The sequence below is a fragment of the Nycticebus coucang genome, chromosome 17 (genome assembly GCF_027406575.1).
Source record: "Nycticebus coucang isolate mNycCou1 chromosome 17, mNycCou1.pri, whole genome shotgun sequence".
Taxonomy (NCBI): domain Eukaryota; kingdom Metazoa; phylum Chordata; class Mammalia; order Primates; family Lorisidae; genus Nycticebus; species Nycticebus coucang.
This window is the reverse complement of record NC_069796.1, coordinates 21,501,421-21,522,489: the sequence shown is the minus strand read 5'-3', so window position 1 is coordinate 21,522,489 and position 21,069 is coordinate 21,501,421. Positions and strand designations below refer to the sequence as shown.

General features: G+C 42.3%; 1 protein-coding gene across 2 annotated transcripts in view; it reads right to left on the bottom strand.

Moving 5' to 3' along the window:
- Positions 1-6,419: 6,419 nt before the first annotated feature.
- Positions 6,420-21,069, bottom strand: part of SNX24 (sorting nexin 24) — a 158,059-nt gene continuing 143,409 nt past the window's right edge. For both annotated transcript variants that reach the window (XM_053566707.1, XM_053566708.1), the window contains 4 exons: positions 16,251-16,345; positions 14,928-14,960; positions 14,354-14,418; positions 6,420-8,469 (listed from right to left, as the gene is read on the bottom strand). In XM_053566707.1, the coding sequence (XP_053422682.1) occupies positions 8,402-8,469; positions 14,354-14,418; positions 14,928-14,960; positions 16,251-16,345 (261 nt within the window). In that variant the 3' untranslated portion in view covers positions 6,420-8,401. The remainder of the gene's footprint in view (positions 8,470-14,353; positions 14,419-14,927; positions 14,961-16,250; positions 16,346-21,069) is intronic.

Here is a 21,069-nt window from a genome sequence, read left to right as displayed (position 1 = left end):
GACTGGAGGCAGGGAACACAGGCAGCCAAACCCTTCAACATGGCTCCTAACACAGCCTGTGGGCCCTGCACAGGAGAAACCAGCAAGTTAGACGCTGCCACTGCTGCAAGACGGTAAACAAGTAAAACAAACAGGACAACTTCCGATTCTTGATAGTAACAAGTGCTAGGAAGCAAGCCACAGTCTGCTGTGCTGGACTAAGGGTGTGGGTTGGGAGCTGCGGTGACCATGATGGGACTCTTTGACGAGGTGACATTTAAAGTAATACCTCAGTGAGAATGAGCCAGGCTTTTGCAGGTGGAGAAAAGAATGTTTTGGGCAGAGACCAGCAGGTCCAAAGAGGTTGAGGAACAGACCAAGGTTGGCATATCTTGGGACTGGGAAGTAAAAGGCTGTCACCAGTGAGTGCTGGTACGAGGAATGCAGGAAGAAGTTGGTGTGGGCAGCAGGAATCTAAATTTTATTCTAAGGGGAAATGGGTGCTCCTGGAGGATTTTGAGTTAAGAGAGTGACATGATCTGATGCACAGGTTAAAAGGATCACCGTGGCCTGTGTGGAGAATGGACTGCAGTAACAGTGGAAGCAGAGGGACCCGGAGAGGCTGCTGCCAGCAGAGAACTTGGTTTAATGAAGTAACATGGGAAAGCACTTTGCAACTTTTATAATGTAGTATAGAAACACCCGCAGCTATTATAATACTAGTTGTTTCTGATTTGAGTGTTCACATCTGGGTCAAAAATGCACAAAAAGTTACAGTTCTACTCAGAGGCTAACTGGAGAGTTTTGTAGAGGAGAAGTTTCAAATCCTCATCCTCCTTATTAACTGGTGGCCACAGTCAAGCTATTTCATCGCCCCCCCTTTTCTTCCCTCACTGTAAAGTGGAGTAAGAATTACCTATCTAATTAAAGATGTTGGGGGTCTTCAACTGGATAATCCATGAACAGGATTTAGCCCAGAGCCACTTAGACCCCAAATTAGTGCTAAGTGATATTAGCTACTTTTTATTATCACTAGCCTCTCTGATCTTCAATTTCTTCCTCAATAATATGAGGGCACTAAAAACTGCTTTGTAAAGAACTTACTGGCATAAAGTATGCAAAGCCCCTAGTCTGACAATATGTGATACCTGGTAGTATGTAAGTGACTTGGAATATCATAGGTAGGGCTCCGACAATTAGGGCAAAAATAGGCAATTGGGATTATATCAAACTAAAAACCTTCTGCACAGCAAACAATCAACAGAGTGAAGAGAAACCTTTCTCCGCCCCCTCCCCAAATGGGAGAAAATATTTGCAAATAATTCACCTGGCAAAGGATTAATAAACAGAATACACAGTGCTCAAACAACTCAATAGTAGAGGGAGGAAAAATTCTTTAAAAATTAGCTGAAGATCCGAACATTTTGCCAAAAGTGACATATAATGGCCAACTGGCATATGAAAAAAATGCTCAACATCATTAATCATAGAAATACAAATGAAAAGCACAATGCAATATCCTCTCAGCCCTGTTTAAAGGGCTTGCATTAAAAAGACAGGGAGTAAGGAGTGCTGGCCAGGATGAGGAGAAAAGGAGACCCTGGTACGCTGTTGGTGGGAATGTTAACACAGCCACTGTGGAGAGCAGGATGGGGGCTCCTCAAAAAAACTAAACATAGAACTAGCGTATGACCCAGTGGCCCATTACATTACGTTAGCGGCCATCTTTAGCTAATTTTTAAAGAATTTTTCCTCCCTCTAGTATTGAGTTATTTGAGCTCCATGTATTCTATTTATTAATCCAATTCAAAAGAAAGGAAATCAACATCTCAAAGAGGTACCTGTACTCCCGTGTTTAATGCATCACAATAGCCACAAATGGCTATCACAATAGCCAAGTGCCTATCAATAGGCAAGTGGATAATGTGGCAAGTGGATATATAAACACTATGGAGTATTACTCAGCAATAAATAGAATGAAATCTTCTCATCTGCAGCAAGATAGGTAGGTATTATGTTAAATGAAATAAGCCAGGTGCAGGAGGACAAATATCATATGTTCTCACTCCTATGTGGGAGCTAAAAAAGGTAAGAGAGTATTGTTGGTTACCAGAGGCAAGGAAGGTGAGTGGGGTGGGGGGAGGGGAAGAGTGGGAGGAGGGGATGAGAGAAAAAAATAACTATTTATGACTTAACTGTACATTTAACAATGGCAAAGATGGCAAATTATATATGTATATTTTACTTCAATAAAAATGAATTCTAATGGCTTAATACAGTTAATACGTTCTCCTTCCCTTCATATAAAAAGAAATGTCTCCTTAGGCTCGTCAGAATCCAGTCTGTCACTCTGTATCTGCACGGACAGAAAAGAAAAGACATTCTGTTTTGAGTTAGTGCCCGCTACTTCCCTGTGGTTCCACTGCCAAATTAAAAACCTATAATTATCACCAGGGCAAAAATCAAAACAAAGCTGAGATGAAAATGATTATTGCCAGCAGATTAGAGAGACTGAGACTGGAGAAGATAGCCTTCACCACCGAACTTCATGTCCAATTCAGTAAAATGGAAATATTCTCCAAAAAATTCCAGCAGGTGGCCAAAAATTCCAGAAAATGAGGAATTGACAAGGTCATTAACAAAATGCCTTAATCCAGTGGGGGAACTCAAATGCATCTCATCAAACAAAAGATGAATGAATATGTGACTTCTCCACTATTTTAAATTGCACTCAAACTCCATGGACACTCTGCTAACTGAGACCACTACTCCAACTTGACCTTCCTCCTGCTTCTTCAAACAGTCTCTTTCTGTGGTCTCACTCAACATCCTGAGAGTGTAATACCTGTTTTCTTCAACTGATGTTTACCAGAGGCTGGAAAGAGGAGGGGAACAGGGGAGGTGATGAAGGAAAAATATGTAAATACATTCTCTATCTATAATATGAATGTATACATTACCTCTACCCTCACCTTGCTTGGGGATGATTGAAAGTTTGGGAGGTGGATGGTGGTGGTGTGCGCTCAACAATCAAATGTTAATGCCACAGTACTGTACCCTAAAAAAGGATTAAAATGATAAATTTTGTCATGTATATTTTACTGCCATAAAAAAATGACAACAAAAAGGGATTTCAAGTGAGTCCCTGCGCAGTGAGCAAGGTGTAGTAGCCAGTCCACACTACCTGCCATGGGTGTGGGAGAAGTCTGGGCATGCATACCAGTGGCTACTGGATTCTGAAGGAGGTATAAAAATCAGTAAATGATTCAAGATGCTAAAGGGTATTTCATAAGGCTTCTCCTTCCAACAGTGAGCCTGAGCACAAGTAGGTTTCAGAATCAACTGGGAGGCATTTCTAACCACCCAAGGACCGGTCCCAGCCCAGACTTTCTGATTCTGATGCACATCTCTGGTTCAGAGCTACTGTTTTAGAAACTTAGAAGGTGCCAGGAATGTGAAACCAGCCACGTTCTTCACTGAGCATATACCCACTTGAAATCCGTGATGTTTTTGGTTATATTTTAAGGTCGTATAATATACATGACATAAAGTTTATCATTTCAATCATTTTTTAGTGTACAACACTGTCGAATTAAGTACGTATAGACTGTTGAACCACCACTATTGATCTCCGGAATTTTTTATCTTACCCAATGGAAACCTATTAAACGCTAATTCCCCATTTCCCCAAGCTCCTGGGAACCATTTTACTTTGTTTCTATAATTTTGATTACCTTTAGGAACCTCCTCTAAATGGGATCATGAATTATTCGCCCCTTTGTGACTGGCCTACGTATCTCACTTAAAGTAACATCTTCAAGGTTTGTCTAGGTCGTATTACGTGCCAGAATTTCCTTCTTTTTAATGCATTCATCTGTCAGTTAAGACTTGGGTGTTTCTCCCTTTTGGCCATTATGAATAATGCTGCTATGAACATGGGCATTAAAGACCTGTTTAAGTCTCTGCTTTTACTCCTTTTAGGTATATTTCCAGAAGCAGAATTGCTGGATCACATTCTAATTCTATGTTTAGTTTTTTGAGGAATCATCAAACCATTTCCCACAAAGGCTGCAACCACTTTCCATTTCCACCAGCAATGTACCATCACCAGGGTTGTCATTTCTCCACATCCTCACCACACTTCCTTCTGTTTTGATAGTAGTCATCCTCATGGCCATGTAGTACTTCACGTGGCCATTATCACTTGATCAAAGCTGACTAGTGAAATGGAAGCCGTTTGTAATTTCTGAAGTGTGATCATGAAACTTCTCTAAACTCTTGAGTGTGAGATTTCAACATTTTCCTTTTTTCTTTTCTTTTTAGAAACAGAGTCTCACTTTATCACCCACAGTAGAATGCCATGGTGTCACACAACTCACAGCAACCTCCAACTCCTGGGCTCAGGCAATTCTCTTGCCTCAGCCTCCCAAGTAGCTGGGACTACAGGTGCCCACCACAATGCCTGGCTATTTTTTTGTCGCAGTTTTGTCAGAGGCAGGTTTGAACCTGCCACCCTTGCTATATGGGGTCAGCGCCCTACCCACTGAGCCACAGGCACCGCCCAGAGATTTCAACATTTTTCAATGAAAGCTTATCACTGCAGGATTTACCAGGTAGCAATAGTTGTCGTGTTATTGGGCTCATACACATGGCTGAGATGGAAGAGAAAGGACACCAAGGCTGCCAGGACAGAGTGGCCAGGCAAGGGAGGTGAAGGCTGAGAGGGGCGCTGGGGGGCAGTCCAGGCAAAACACGGGGTTCTGCATAGGAGAGTGGAGGACCCCACATCCTGGCTTAAGTGGTAATAAATCTTCCTTTTCTTTCTTCTAGCTTCTTCCTTCTACCCTTTACTTTTCTGTTTGAATGATCTAGTTTTTTTTTATTATTTCCCAAAGCTCAGAGTTCCAAGCATCAATCAGGGAATACCGTCAACATTGTGGCTCATGTGAATGACACTACTTGGACTTGTGCAGTGCACAACCTGCACAGCAACATGGGGCAGCCACAGCCACTGAAATCCAAGAATGAAATATTCTGAAATACTATAAATGTGCATTTACACATCCAAGACTATTTTAATAAAATGTTTTGTGGTTTTGACCTAGTTTTATGCAATTAATAAAATCTGTGATGATACATATATACACAAGAAAAGGTATTGTCTATGGAATTTTTATAATGGAAAAATGAAAACAAATGTCCACTAATATGGTGCTGGTTATATAAATTATAGCAGATCCATGCAGCTGCAAAAAAGAGGAACATCCTTTATGTACTAACATGGAAAGACTGCCAAGATACACTGTTAAATAGGTAGAAAACAATGAGTCCCATATGCTACCATTTTTGGAAAACAGAGGGAAATGGAATGTATGTATAAAATTTGCTTGCATGTAGAGAAATATCCCTCAAAATATTGAGGATGGCTACTATTGGGGAACTGGGTATACAAATGAGATGGGAGAATTTCCTTTATATATTATTATTATTATTTATTAAGTTAAATTTTAACTTGCATTTCTGAGCTACGGAGACTAGAAGACTACCTGCTCCTTTCCAGACTCCACTGCAGCTGGGGATTGAGAAAAAGTTTCTACAAACTGGATGTACTTTGAAGGGATATACGGAGTGGAGAATGGAAGTGGGTGAATACTATCTTCCCGCTGCGTTGGGCTGTGGTTGCCGGCGAGTAAGTCCGTGGGTGCTGAGAGGCAAGCGTGACATAGGTGGTGGCCACAGGACATTTTGTTCCTGTGCTGGGTCACCAGCTCCTGCGTGCTGCCATAAGGCAGTGCCTTGTGGATACCTCCTGGCATCTCCACATCTCATGCAGACAGCAGCTGCTTCCTGACCCCACGTGCTGGTCCCTGGATGGCAGCCGTGGTGTGTTTTTATCTCAAGAGCTCCACTTGCAGCCTTCTGACTCCCTGAATTCTTGCTTAAGGCACAGGTTGTAGCTCCCCTGGCAGGTTGGTGCTCGAGGTTCTTGTGGTACCCCTGGAATTCATTTCTGGACACCAAGCAGTTCACTCCTCTCACCCTTCCCAAAAGTTCCACAGGCCTTCAGTTTCTGATGTTACAGCCCTTTCTACTTAAAAGACCTGCAAGGCTTTCTAGTTCCTACAATAAGTCTGACTCATAAAATTATATATTAAAATTTAAATAAATATAAAAGTGAAAATCACTATTAATTCTCAAAAAAGACTTCTTGAGCTGTGTACTACTGCAAAAGACTCTTTTATCCTGGTAAAATATCAAGTATTTAATGAGTATCTATTGGCTTAGTAATAGACGAAGTGGTTTAATAACTTACCTTGTCAGATTAGCGATAGATGTCTATGTGTACATGTGCGGGGTTCTGTGTGTGCGCGCGTGCATTTGTGTGTATAGAGAGACAGACATAATCTCTGTTTCCAGGAAAATGCCAGGAGCAGAAGACAAACTCAAATATTTCTTCTTCCTGTTTTTATTTAACTCAAAATAGCTAATAACATAAAAACATTTAAAAAATATCTCCAATGCTTGACTGGCAGTTCATTTTGGTTGATGAAACCTGATTATTCAGTCCTTGCTTGTTTCCAACATGTCATAACAGAATCAATCATTAAACATCTCTTTTAACACTGTACAGTAGGGCTTAAGCCTGTATATTTAGATCCAAATCAAAAACCATGATGTAGTTATTAGTTTTGATTTTAAATATTTTCTCCAGCACAGAAACTTATTAAATCTATTAACCATAAATAAGCTAGTTATTAATTGGTTTTCTATGAAATGCCCACATACAGCACATACACAGTAGTATGTATGTGTGCACCTTCCCTATTCAGATTATGAATGTCTCTGTTCTGCACAGTGGAGTTATATCATAAACATACTCAGCGTACATTAATCAAATCCATGAGGTCAGTAAAAAGGAACCGATAAGGAAAGTAACACACAATCCTGTGGCTATACTACCTCCTTGATGAGTGCAGGCTCTCGAGGAAACCCAGGCAGGTGTCACCCTGCTGCTGGCCCTTCACTCCCCGGACAGGAGTCGCCCCGCCGCTGGCCCTTCACTCATTGTCCTTTCACATCTTCCTCTCCCAGGGCAAGCATCTTGCCAGGCTGGCTATGATTCTAGTGTTCAAAGGTACATGCTTTTAATACAAAATGGCCCCTAAACAAACACTAACAACTTCATCTGGTCTTCAAATGAACAAAACACTCTTTTGTTCCAACACTGGAGTGAAAACCGGCTGCGGTCACGGTACAGAATCCTGACGTGGCGCCTTTCTGGAGGGCTTTCCAGGGTCATCCTAACAGCCCGTTCTACCTTCTGTGCTGACATCAGAAGTGAATCCCCCTGGACATGATGCAACTCCACTGTAATGTAAACTACAATGCCACAATATTATCATTATAAGTTAATTTCCAGTTTAATTCCTTCCTCACATTCAGCTTAGTGTGTTTCTGTCACACTGTCCTGGTGCTGGCATTTCAGAATGCTATCACCGGCTGAGAAAACCTCACGGTGAAAAGATTAGTGTGTCATTAAGATCTGAACAAAAAAGCTACCAAAGGTGATCAGTCTCAGTAGGATTCAGGATATGATTTTCAATTAGCAAATGGTGCGAATGGAGCCGAGGGTGACTTTGTTTTGCGACACTCGGTCCTCCCAGGAATCTGCCACAGTTTTCTTTTCATTGGTTTCTAAGTTGGCAGCTGCATTAATTTTATTTTATCAAAACACCCTCCCATTTTTAAGACACCATTTTGTTCTTTCCAAACTGCCCCCGCAAAGCTGTAATGCCTACCCAAAGATTTAGACCCCTTGTGAGGCTATCCACATCCCTCCCTCCCCCAAAAATGTTTCCATCCTAACTAAATTCAGTCTGTGTTTATAGTCTTGGGAAATTTCGGGGGGGGAGGGGCAATGCCAGGCACAGTAATTCCTTGGCCTTTGCTCAAAAGGCACTATCCAGGGAATCAAAGAAGAGAGGCATTCCTAGATGTAGAGGGGGTCTTTGTGTAGTCGGTGGGAGCATAGGTTCCAGGGCCTGTGAGACTGGAAGTTCCTCAGAGAAGAGGAATTGGGGCTTGTGGAGGAGAGGAGTAGAGCCAAGCTTATTGGTGAGCTCAGGATTCTTCATCCATCACATCTAGAATATTGCTGAGAATTTTGAATGTGGGACGTTCGTTGGCAGCTACATTCTACTTCTTAAACACTTGGCCTTCACCTGACCACTGCCCTGGTTCAGTTTCTATTTTTAAAAGCACCATTCTAATGGAAAGGTCCCTGCCCTGAATTAAGCTGGGACTGAATTTTACCACTAGCTAGAGCTGTTAGGTTGTAGAGTTTCGGTTAATTTGGTAGGTATCGATTTCCTTGGCTGTGTCTTCGAAACTTGCCTCAGCTTCTTTTAGCCATGTAGGATTTCTACCTGGGCTGAAGATGAGGGTAAAATATCCCATGGAGCACTCCCTCAATAACCACATTCGGAAAATCTGAAAAACAAAAAGGAGAAACTGCTTTTCTTAATGGGCCACAATAAAATATCATTGCATTTTGCAGAAAGTTAACAAGGCAAGGGCCTTGGCGGCACAGGAATCTGCATGGGTGAGCACTCTGCCTTGTTCAGGAGAGCTATCAGTCATGCCGAGCCAGCCTGCAGCCGCTGGCGCACACCGCCGGGCACTGCAGGAATGCACCACCAGATTTGTAGCTTATTGATTTAAGGGATGTTCTAATGGTTAATGCTGCTAGGCCCCAGCTCTTTATCTGAATGTTTTCTCACAAGGAAGATGGATTACACTGGCAATTCAATTTCTAACAAAATCTCAATATACTTGAAGGAATTCCAAGATTTCTACTGGGAATACTTTGCTGCAGTTTTTCCACTGTGGTTTACAGCAGCGTTTAGTCCCAGTTGTCTCCACTATACTTGTTCTATTACACCAGCTTCTAGAGAGCAGTGAGATGGGAGCCTGTCTTCTGAAATTAAAAGGGCAGATTTCTGACAAAAGCCATTCTGCCGAACCCAAAAAATCAGCTATGTTATTATAGGAGATAAAAAGGAAAGCCAGAAATGCAGAGCATATAGTACCACGTTCCAGTTACGAGAGCAGGTAAAATGTGAGTGGGTTACTTCAGTGGGAAGCAATCTGTCTCATGTTCATAAGTTTAATTTCTAAACATCAATCTGCACACAGTTATACACAGGAATCCTGCTAAATCCAAGCATTTTAAATAAATATAGTATTATATAAAGAAAATTGAGTGGTCCAATATCTCAAGGACAAAATAATGTGTTCATCTACTCCATATAGAGTGCTTACTATGTAAAACCGCTAACAGAGCATTGGGCTTCACCAGAGAAGGCAGGAAGGCTCGCAGGGGTGCAGGCAGAGGGCACTAACCAGGTGGGAAGTCTGTGGCAGGAGAAGAGACCTGGATGGAAGCCAGTGTAGCAAGAGGAACATGGGTGAGGAGCTGGGGGATAGGCCCCAAGTCACTCCTGAGAAGAATGGACAGGAATTCTTCATCTGAAACGCAATGAGAAGCTCTTGAAGGATTTTAAAGCAGACTTGAGACAGGACGGAATTGTGTTCTGAAAAGAAGATTCTGGCTGTCAACTGGACTAAGTTCAACGTAGAGACAAGATCAGTTCAGAGTCTGCTGTAGTAGTTCAAGAGGGAAAAGACAGTGGCCTGAACAAGATCGTGGTGGCAGAAGGGAGGAGAGGTGGAGGAGTTTTCCAGAACTAAAAGACATGACTGACTGACAGATCAGATGTGTCAGTGAGGGGAAAGGAGAAGTCAAGGATGCCCGCTGGGTTTCTGGCTCACATCACCAGGAGAAGGGGGTGGAAGACCTGGGATGAGAGTAAAACTGAAGACGGCCCAGGTTTGGACTTGTTGAGCTTGAGGCAGTCTCACGACTCAACAAACGGGAAGCCAAATAACACCTGGGTGTGGTTATAAGTTTACCCCTGGGTCCTGGATCAGCCACTTGATAACAGTGTGACCACAGGTGAGTTACTTCTCTGTGCCTCTCTCTCCTCAACTGGGAAATGGATTCCACAATCATGCCTACCTTGGAGCTGTGAAGATGATGAGGGAGACAAAGTGCTGAGATTTGAGTGTGGCCCAGTAAGTGCCAGCTATTATTATAAACCAAATACTAATTACTAGAAATGTAAGTAAATAACCATCTCAGTCCATGCCATGGAACATAACTCATATGCAAGTCAGGGAGACAAGCAAATGAACAAAGTATGTTTTATTTTATTTTATTTTTAAAGGAAGGGCTCAGTGGCAGAGAGAAGGCAGACTAGAGTCTAAAATGGCCGAGCTTCTCGACTGGCTCAGTCTTCCCTTTTTATCTCCAGTCAAATATACCAGCCCATGGGTACCTTTCTCATTTGTCAGTTTGAATCAAGCTGGAGAAGTGGGTTCCAGCTTTTATAGAAGTGGAAGCAAGCCTTAGTTTCCAGGTCCCAGGAAGTTAAGTTTCTATAAATTCCTAAGAGCTGAGTCACCATGGGGAGCAACCTGCAGGTGTGTCCTTGGGGCCTCCTTGAGAAACAAAGTATGTTTAAAAACACCTCCAGTACAGGAGTACCCAGTTATTTTTGGTTGCTGACACCTGATTTCTTAGTGTTTACCTTTCCCCAACATGAAGTGACACAGTTTTTCATAAAACATATTTCAAACCCAATCAAAAGCAATGATTTGGCTAATTTTCATCTTAAATGTATTTCTTCCACAAAGAAGCATATTAAAATCAATAGACATGAATAGAACCATTGATAAATTTTCAATAAAATACCCAATAGAACATATGACATGCACAAGGAGTGCATGTGCCTTTATCCTTTGCCATATAAAATGTAAGTCTATTTGAAGTCAGTGAAATTATATCATAAACATATTTAGCAGAAATGGATTTGATGTAAGTTCAGCAGAAAAGGACCAAAAGGAAAATAACATTAAATACTACGGGTAATTTTGCAGCACTGGTAAATGTCCAGTGGTGACATGGGAAGGGAAAAAGAGCAGGGCACAGGGCTAGGGAGGGACAGGGGCAGGACAGTGAGGGGAGAGCCTGTGTGGAGGTGCTCTCGGGCAGAGACGTGAATGAAGGGACTTGACAGCTGGCTGGGAGGGGATCGGAGAAGGGCGGCTCAGCAGACAGAAAGCGAGTGCTCAGGACCTGGACGTGCTGTCTGCCACGGGCTGAGCACACACTTGATGCTGAGATTTAGAGGGTAAATATGAGAGAGAGCAAGCGAGCGAGGGCGCACAAGACAGTTTGTGATCATTACTATGAAGGAAACAATAAAGGCATTCTGATAAAAGTGACTGGGATGGAGGGATTTTATAACACTGTTATAAAATGTTGTTCCAGCTAGGGAACAACGGTGAGGTGAGCAAGGCTTCGGCTTTTTCCCTCATCTGTGCTACTTTCAGCTTTGGATTTTGGCCTCATCATATGCATGATTTAATCCAATGTCCGTTACTGCTTGAATTACTCAGGAAACTGTTCTTGCCTTTGATTCTCCCTAAAAGGTGACAAGAAGGAATGTGATCAGGGTAAGTTTTGTTGCTATTTTTGTTGGTTTTCATTTATTTAATAAACACGTGCTGTGAACAGGTGGAGGGACTCACAGAGGCTACTGGAGAGGGAGTGGTCACCGAGCTCCCTGGAGCTGTGGCGCACAGCACAAGACCTGGTAGGGCAGAGAGCCTCAGTGCTGAGACGAGAAGGTTCAAGGTGGGGACACAGCAGGAGCCCTGGGGTCGAGGGGGAGAGGTTAGCACATCTGAGGCCCAGAAGGAATTCCAGCTTAGCTAGGGGGAAGTGTGGGGGGGTTCCAGCTGAAACACAAGCCCAGAACTGGCCACAGAGGACTTTGGAAACCACAGTAAGAGTCTGGGGCCCACAGGGGAGGGTTGAGATGGAAATACAGTATCGTGATTCTGCTGTATACCTGGGGAGTCACAGCCAGAACAAGGAAGAGATTTGAAAGAAGCATAGTGAGAAGAGGAGAAAGCTGTGACAGCCGTCAGGCGAGCTGCCAGAGATTGGAGGGAAAGTGAGAAGGCCAAGGGAGATGGTGTTTGAAGGAGACGAGAGTGGTCAACACAACTAGAGCTGAAGAGAGGCCAAGCGAGGTGAGGCCCGAAAAACATCCATAGCATTTGGCCACCCTGAGGTCACTGGGACCTTGACAAGAGTTGTTTTGAATTTCCCAGAACATCTAAAAACATACATGCTTTTCAATGTTAAGAGAGTATTCTCCTAGGTGGCTCATGCCTGTAATCCTAGCACGCTGGGAGGCTGAGACCGGTGGATTGCCTGAGCTCAGGAGTTCAAGACCAGCTTGAGCAAGAGTGAGAGCCCGGGCGTTGTGGTGGGTGCCTGTAGTCTCGGGAGGCTGAGGCAGGTCAATCACTTGAGCCAAGAGTTTGAGGTTGCTGTGAGCTATGAGACCACAGCACTCTACCCAGAGCAACAAAGTGATACTCTGTCTCAAAAACGAAAAAAAAAAAAAATAGAATAGAGAATACTCTTCTGACTTCTGATGTTAAAAGCTAAGAGGATAATGTTCAATTATTAGCATTTTCCAAGAAGATAATATTTAATTGTCAGATCTTTAAAGACAAACACTCTTGACTTTGGGGGGGTTCAGTATATCCACGAAGATATATTTAGTATCTCTGGAATAACTTGAACATCTTACTAAGAGGCATCATAACATAAAAATATAGTAAAAATAAAGTTTCTCTCTGAATTCGATGTTAAATATTTGCAAGAATACATCATTAGTATAACATAACCTGATCCATGAAACTGGGTTGGTCAAAATTCCAAGAAAATAGACTGGCTTGCGTGGACCTGTTTCCTTCTAGCTACCAAACCCGTGATTTCAGCTTACTTTCAAACAGGAATCCCCTTACCTTGCAAGTCTCCATCCATGCTGCCATGCTACCAAGGAATGATACCTACTTCTTACTCTTTCTAGCTCAAGACATTTACGTCTGACAGTCCTTCCCAGAAATTTCCACCTGTTCTTTGTTGCAAGCCAGGTGCGTAGCACACGGTAGGTGCTGACCAATAACCTGGAAAAACTGGACTGAGGATCATAAAATATCTTCTCTCTTCCATCAGATATCCTGGTAGTTCTTGTCTACAGTGATCACTGCATCCTCTATACTCCTTCAGGAATTTCAATAAGTTGCATGAAATATCTCCATTTTTAAAAGATAGTACTTTACATAGCCTATTTAATCCAGACTAGGTTGCATCATGGATATGTGTTCAATATAACAGTCTTCATTGCAGAGACGTTATAGGAAAAACACTATGAGATCACACTCTTACACAGGTGTGGTAGTTGTTCTCTCTGATCAGGGTGTTAGGAAGGGTTCCCCGACAGAGGAGGGCTGTGTCCTGGCCAACCTTCTTTACACTGATAGCGAACCGGGTGCTCTGAGTACTTGCATCTTCTCTCGGAGAGCAGTCCCCATTTTCTTGCCAGCAATAAGGCTTTATTATCAGAAATTAGGAGTGGTTTCGATGGGTCCTCTATGCATTGATATCTAGTCGCTATGTTATGTAGTGACTCTCAGACACAAGGCCGAAAATGTACTATATATGGGAAGAGCACAGTGGGAGAACTCAGATAACAAAAGGGGTCCAGCCATCAGCCATCTGACACTGGACGAGTCAGGGACCTCCCTGAGTCCTGATTTTCATATTCAGCCAATGATAATACCTGCTAGTCTAGTTCATGAGATTGTTAAGACAATTAAACAAGATGATGTCTGAGAATCCACTCACAAAGAGCGGCTCAGAGGAATCGGAATTTCTTGGCACAAAGAAAGGACTCAGGTAAAAATATTGATCATAGTTATAGTTAAATCAATTAATTGTATTTAAAATATACAACTTTAAAAAATACACAGGTGACCATTAGAGACATTGTAATCTAAATGGAAGGTGAAATACACCAGCAATGTATCTACACAGCTTTTGAACTGGGCTTTTCAAAAAAGGATTAGAATCTCAAATTTGACTCGTGGCATCTGGAAAAAAACAAGCAGAGGGCAAATAACACAATGAAAAAAAGTAAAGACCTTAAATACTTTCCCCTTATTACTCTAATTCAAAATAGACTAGTAAGAGAAAAAGAAAAATTACATTTCCTCCTGAAAGGCTGGCCCCAATTAAAATTCTAAATGTCTCTTACACCAAGAGCACTGGTTTATTGGCAGATTATTAAGCCCTGGACCAATGTCACTCTGTTAGACCTGTATTAAAACCATGGTTTATGTGGTGCAGGGTCAGATCAGTAAAGAGCTGTTAGCAGATGACAGGTTTGATTACCGCTGGCTGCAGGCAAGACGTATGGATCCCTGAGGAACAGCAGCACGGGCTGGTGGGACAGTTTGCTGGAAAGGTCAAGAACAGTCATGTCAGCATCAGGGGACGATGGTAAACAGAAAACACTACAAACTAGCTTTGAGGGGATCAAACTGCTGTGCGGGGATGTCTCGAGGTTTGGGTGAATAACAGAAAACCGAGTTAGAGGGAGAAAACTAGCTCTGCACTCATCTTCTGAACATTTCTTTGTGGAATATGAAGCAGATACAAAATCTGGGCAATAAATCATGGCTGAAAAGTGCTTTCTTAAAAAAATCTTGTAATATGATTATGGATAAAACATTCTTATTACTTGTATAAAAGAATGCAAGGCTCTAAAACCTTCCCGCCTAACTATAAGTGGTTACTCCTGTAAGACCCTATCAAATATTTATAATCTTAAAACCAATTTCCTAACAAATGTTTTCAAGAAAAACCTGACCTGAAAGACTTATACAATGGGTGATTAAACATTTAGCAAAACCACCGTCCTATTCCCAGTCAGGGTATCTCTGGATTGACTAGTATTAGTTCTTACCTTGACTCTTCAGATTCTGTCTCATCAAAAGATCTAAAAATTTTTGTTAAAGGAAAGAAAAAGAAAAAAAAAAAAACACATCAGCTGGGTCAGTACTTATGCCAACTAAGAAAAATATAGCCACTATCTTCGAGCACTGAATTGTGAAACATTGGAAAAAAAAAAAAAAGCAGTTGTGAGTTTTCACTGAGTCACACAGTGACTGCTACACAGACCTCGCCCTAAGGAATACTTAGACTGGGATACTCTTTGATTTCCATTTTCCTGAAGATCACTTAGAAATCCTAATGTTTTCTTACTACTATTAGGAGAAAAGATTTCACTGCCATTGCTAATATTTCTTCTAAAAACACGTGAACAAGTATGAAGTCCAGCCTCCCAGCCAATGCACACAAGCAGGAGCAGAACAGGCCAACCCTGAGGATTATTCAGTAAGTGTAGTGTACAATGCTGGCCTGGGATGAGTACGACATCATGACCCTGAGTAAACAGCGCTGGAGAGGAGCTGACAGGTGCTCACAGCAGATGGTCACATGCTCTGCCCTGCTTGGATTTTCAGAGAGCTTGGGGTGACTTGACTTTCTGTACGTGGATTTACTAAGTCACGGATGCTGTCTCTGAGACTAGCTCAGCCCAAGTTGTGCGCCCATAGCTAGGCAAGTGGCTTGTTTCAGAGTAAATCCTGCGGGTGGACTTTTCCTGATTGCTGGTGCTGTCAAACCTCTGGTTCCTCACAGTTTAGGACTGACTGTCTAGCACCCCCGCCACCAGAAGTTCCTGAGGGAAGGCAGTGGAGGAAGGAGGCTCTTGTTGGAAGGCCTGGGCTCTGCCAGCTACGAGGCAAGGCATCTCAGGAAACTCTTAATTCCTGTGTCTCTGCTCAACTACAAAATGAGGGGAGTTGTATCAAATCGTCTGTAAGGTCATTTATAGCTTTAAAATTATATGAGTATCTGTACCAAGAGGACATGGACTTTGCTTGAGTATCCACAAATAAAAAAATTAGACTCTAAACAGGCCATCTAGGTTCATAAATCCCACCACATAACATCATTCTATATAACAGAATAATTTAAAAGGTTGATTCTTTAAGTTTAAACAAGAGCTACTAAGCCTTGGTCGGCTACTTGGCCAAGAAGGGGATAAGGACTTCAAAGGAATTCCTCTGACCACAAGCAGGGGGCGAGCAAGTGCTTTCCTGACCCAAAGGAGTGGGCATGGCCAGGCTGGCCCTTCTGGCACCACCCTGGGCTATTTGTCAGGCCAATCAGTTACTGGCGAGTAACTTAAAATACGCACCCAATGTGTAAACCACATTCTTACCCACAACTTTCTGCCTTTGGTAGAGAGGGCAAGTGTCGCACGTTTAGAAAATCAAGAAACAGTTTGGGAAGTTCTTCATTTTCTAAAATGACAGCCTGTGAAAGCAGAAAACAGAATTAGAAACTGGAGTGAAAGTTTGCTAGGCAATCAATCAAACGAACTATTTCGAAAAGTCATAACCGTCCATCAAAGTTCTTGCCAACAACACTCCTCACAATCAATATGAGGGGTGGTCCCCATGTCGCCCACCAAGAACTCAGGCTGTGCAGTGCCAGCAAATGCTGCATTTCATCTGATCTTTCATTCAACCAGCACTTACAGAGCACCTACAGCATGGCAGATGCACACTAGGGGACACGACAGTGGTCCCTGCCTTCATGAAGAGTCTAAGCAGAGTGAACATTTCAAAACCTGGAAACAGCAATAATACTGCTAAGCTATATAAATTTTCCTTACTGAGTGATGAAGTGGTCTGGGGGTGTGTGTGCACGTGACTCCACAGGATACCGCTACTGATTAGGAAATACTGTAAATGGTTTTTCCAACTGGAAGATTTAGTCAAAACCCCTCAGCTATCACCTGTTTCTGCATTAGGATCAACTGACATTTATTGCCATTTTGGACAGCTCCACTTACAGGGTCAGTAACAACTTCACTGCTAAGTGTAAATCAGCGTATATACTGAAAAAAAAAATCTATAAAGTTCTTCCATTTAGAGGGCTTTGCTAAATAGCTGGCATAATGGCATAACCATGTCAGTACTCAGAGATCCAAATTATGCAATTTCAAAGAGTAAGCTGGTGGAGAATTACAGAGTCTGTCTTTGTATCTATGTATTTTCAAAAGTCTGCCGGAGTGTGTGAACGGATGGCTCAGTTGCTGCTGCCCTCTCCCCTTTTTTCTAAAGAGAACATGAGAAAAACATCAAAGACTATATATATGTAATAATCTCTGAAATTAACGTTTCTTTTTTTTTTTGCAGTTTTTGGCTGGGGAGGGGTTTGAACCCGCCACCTCCGGCGTATGGGGCCGGCACCCTACTCCTTTGAGCCACAGGCGCTGCCCTTAACATAACTATTCTTAAGGGTCACTTTTCATAACCTAACAAGGGGTAAGTTTTGTCCAATGAACACATGTTGTTGGGAAGAACAAAGAGAATTGAAAGGGAGACACCATTCACGCAGCTGATGAGGAATACTGTGTAAGCTGATGGATACGGTCAAATGTTCTGCACCTCATACTTAGCTCCACGGGAAATCTCCCATTTAGCCATAGCTTACATACTGAATTGCCCCATTTCTCACCAGATTTTGGAATAATGTCACTTGGTTCGGGACATACAATTGGGCTAGCTGAGTGGCTGCAAAGGTTGCCACTCCTCCCAGGCTGCCCTCCGTTCTACACATATGCGCAGCCCTCTTGCCCTTCTGTCCTAGGGAGGGTCATCTGGACAGCCAGCGCTCTAGGGGGCTGCTAGTGTTCCTTCTACAGCCCACTGTACCTACTGAAGCTTAAGGAATAAAAAGAGAAGCCATGTGGGGGTTATACGCTATTCATTGATTAACCATTTACTGGGCATCTATTATGTTAGGGGCTGGATAGGGCAATGAGTATTACTGGTCCATTGGAACATGGGCTGGTGGAGAAAACTAGTGATGAACAAATAAATACACACACAAAACAACAACTTAAACTTGCCTTGGAATATAGTGACATAGGTCTCTACCACTCTCTAGTATTTCCTTATCCACCAAGAAAAGTAAACATAGACTCACTTCCCCCCGTGTGTCTATGTTTACTTTTCTCCTGATCATAAAAATAGAACAATGAAAAGTTTAAAAAATGAGAGAAACTAAACATCTCTGCCCCAGGTGTCATTTCATTACGCTTTCAGTTAAATTTCCTGACATTGTTTCACCTTTATCTAAATTTTTACCTACTCAAGGAAATGTTTTGGGTGACCAAAGCTCATGGTTTCAGTGTCCAGAACTCAGAAAGTTCTAAGAATCATCACACACGTAAAACTCCAAGGTATTTTTGCTGTGATACAAGTTTTAATGATTACTGAGTTTTTTCTAGGTATCTGCTTAATACTTATTTGAATAATAAAGCTTAATGTTGTAACAAATATAGACCTGTTCCCCCAGGCAATAGTTTTAATTATCTGTACAAGTGGTACTTTCCAGATTAAAAAAAAAAAATGGGGGAGGGTATAACATTCTTATCTCCACCCCCACCTTTTTAAAATAAATTAAATCAATAACAAGCGTGGGACACTTTTAATGACCTGAACTACTTAATTTCCAGGATCTTTGGACATGTCATCCATCACGGCAGTATGGAGGGAGACATCTCTTGAGTGTTCAGGGGGTTACTTTGGTTTTATTAATGCAAGATTTAGGGAATTTTAACAAGGTGAATTGTTTATTTGCCTTGACAGATTGGCTTACGATGCACTGGCTACATCTACGGCATGATCATTAATGACAAAAGACAGGCAAAAAGCTGTTTACACTGCAACATGGGGACAGGAATTAATCCTGCTCAGCCTCCCCAAACAGAGTTCTCCAAACATAAGATCACACTGCTTTAGGTAAAGTATACTGGCAAAAAGGAATATAGAAAACTCCAGAAATCTGTATTGATTTTTGCTAAATTTTCACTGAATATTCTCAAATAATATTTTCCATAAAATGATGACCAATATGTACTTTAGGATTTAGTTGTAAAGAAGGCAGCACTGGGAGTTAGTTAAACCTGCAGTTTCGTGGACTGGACTATTTCCTAAACTCTCTTTCAAAAGCTTATAAGAAAGGAATTAACACTTGAGTGCAAACAGAGATGAAAGGTAACACAGTAGCATTTACCTGATTTAATATACTGTGAACAAGTGAAATGACTCATCAATTAGTGCAGATACAAAAGAGGAATTAAATTAGTTCAACCAAATCTTCCTGTTCATAAACATGTGATCTCATTCACCAGAAGCTGTGCAGTGAAGTGGGGCCTCATGACCCTTCATCTTCATCTTCTTCCATTTCTTGAAAAGCTTTCATGCAGGAGGAAATGTCCCTTCTTAAAGCTGCTCCCTGGATCACTCCATATACACTTGGACTCTTGTCTGAAGCTCTTAATTTTTAAAAACAAAACCACAGTTTTGAATATCGAATCCTACTTCCCCCTGGTCTGAGATTGCTTATCTTCATTTCCGATTCATTTTCAATGGTCAGTCGTTTTCATTCTTACAGAGGCTCTGTGGTATAGGAGCACGTGGGCTTTAGAGAAAGACCTGGGCTCGGTGCCTTCCCTGTCTAATTCTTTAAAGGTTTGTCGTGAGGATTAAACGAGATGTCTCCAAGAGTCTCTGTCCTATGATTAGCATCCAACAGATGTAACTTCTCTTTCCTTTGAGCACTTTTGTTGTATCAATTCCCAGCAACCTATTTCATTCACTCAGGAAGTTTAGATTATTGCCTCTCTGGTGAACAGAGCTTCTTAGCCCTCTATAGTTTCAGGGATCTTTTTGAAAATCATATAAAAGCTGCATATGTTGGGTAGGGCATGGTGCTCTAATCCCAGCACTCTGGAAGGACAAGGTAGGAGGATCATTTGAGGTCAGAAGTTTGAGACCAGCCTGAGCAAGAGTGAGACCCCCGTGTCTACTAAAAATAGAAAAATTAGCTAGGCAGGGTGGCATGTGGTTTTCTAGTCCCAGCTACTTAAAAGGCTGAAGCAGGAGGATCACTTGAGCCCAGGAGTTTGAGGTTGCTGTGAGACTGGCTATGGCCAGGCATTCTAGCCTGGGCTATGGAGTGTGACTATGTATCTTAAAACAAAACAAAACAAAACAAAAATCCCCCCAAAAAACCCTGAGTATCTTGCTTGCTACAAAATACGCAGACAGATCACTGTGCTCTCAGTGGCATGAGGTTCACAGACTCCTGACAGTCCAGCTGAGGACACCTACTTTAGCTCAGACATGGCACCACCACCGAGTGCATGGCTGGGCTGTGTGTATGGCAGCTCCCCAGAGGACATGCTGGCCTGCTTGTACCACTTTCTCCCTCTTTGTCAATTAGGGCCTGCTGGAGGGTGTGTTGCCTTGTTACTAGAATTCATTAATGCTTGTGGGTCTGGGCTGAGGTGGAATATCTGTCTGGCAGTGACATTACCATGGTAAAGGATTCCTTCTGATGAGATCAGAACCTATTTTCTGATGAGATCAAAACTAATTCTAGGAGGTCATTCATATTCTTGGCTCCTGTGTTCTCTTTACATCGTTAGATAATGCAATAATCAGTGGTGTGGACGGTTCCCAAAGCTAACAAAATACTAGGGAAAATATGGTTTTTAACTCTAGTGCCGCTGGGTGATAGCAGAGCTGGTGAATAAAGCACCTACGTGCCACGCCCGGAATGCAGCAGTGTTCTGAGCTGGGCCCCACGCTCCCTGTTGTCTGCCTGATGACTCTGGGCCTGACTTCTGGTACTGCTCAACTTGTTCCTAAATGCAAATGGCACACACAGCTCAGCAACTACTTGAGGCAGTAAAATATCAGAGTTCAAAATGAACACGACAAGTTAGAGAAAACGCTGGAAATAAATCTCATGACATTTTATAGGTGTATGTACTGAGTGAAACACGGTAGGAGGCAGAATTATCCATGCAAGATGGAGAGTGGCTGTTTACAACAAGGGTGGGGGTCTCCAGAGGTACCACACAAGGTGTCAAATAAACTCAACAGTCCTCTTACCCCACCTGCTGCAATGTTATCGAGCCCCCCATCCCAAAAGAGAAATAAGAATAAACCTAGGAAGAG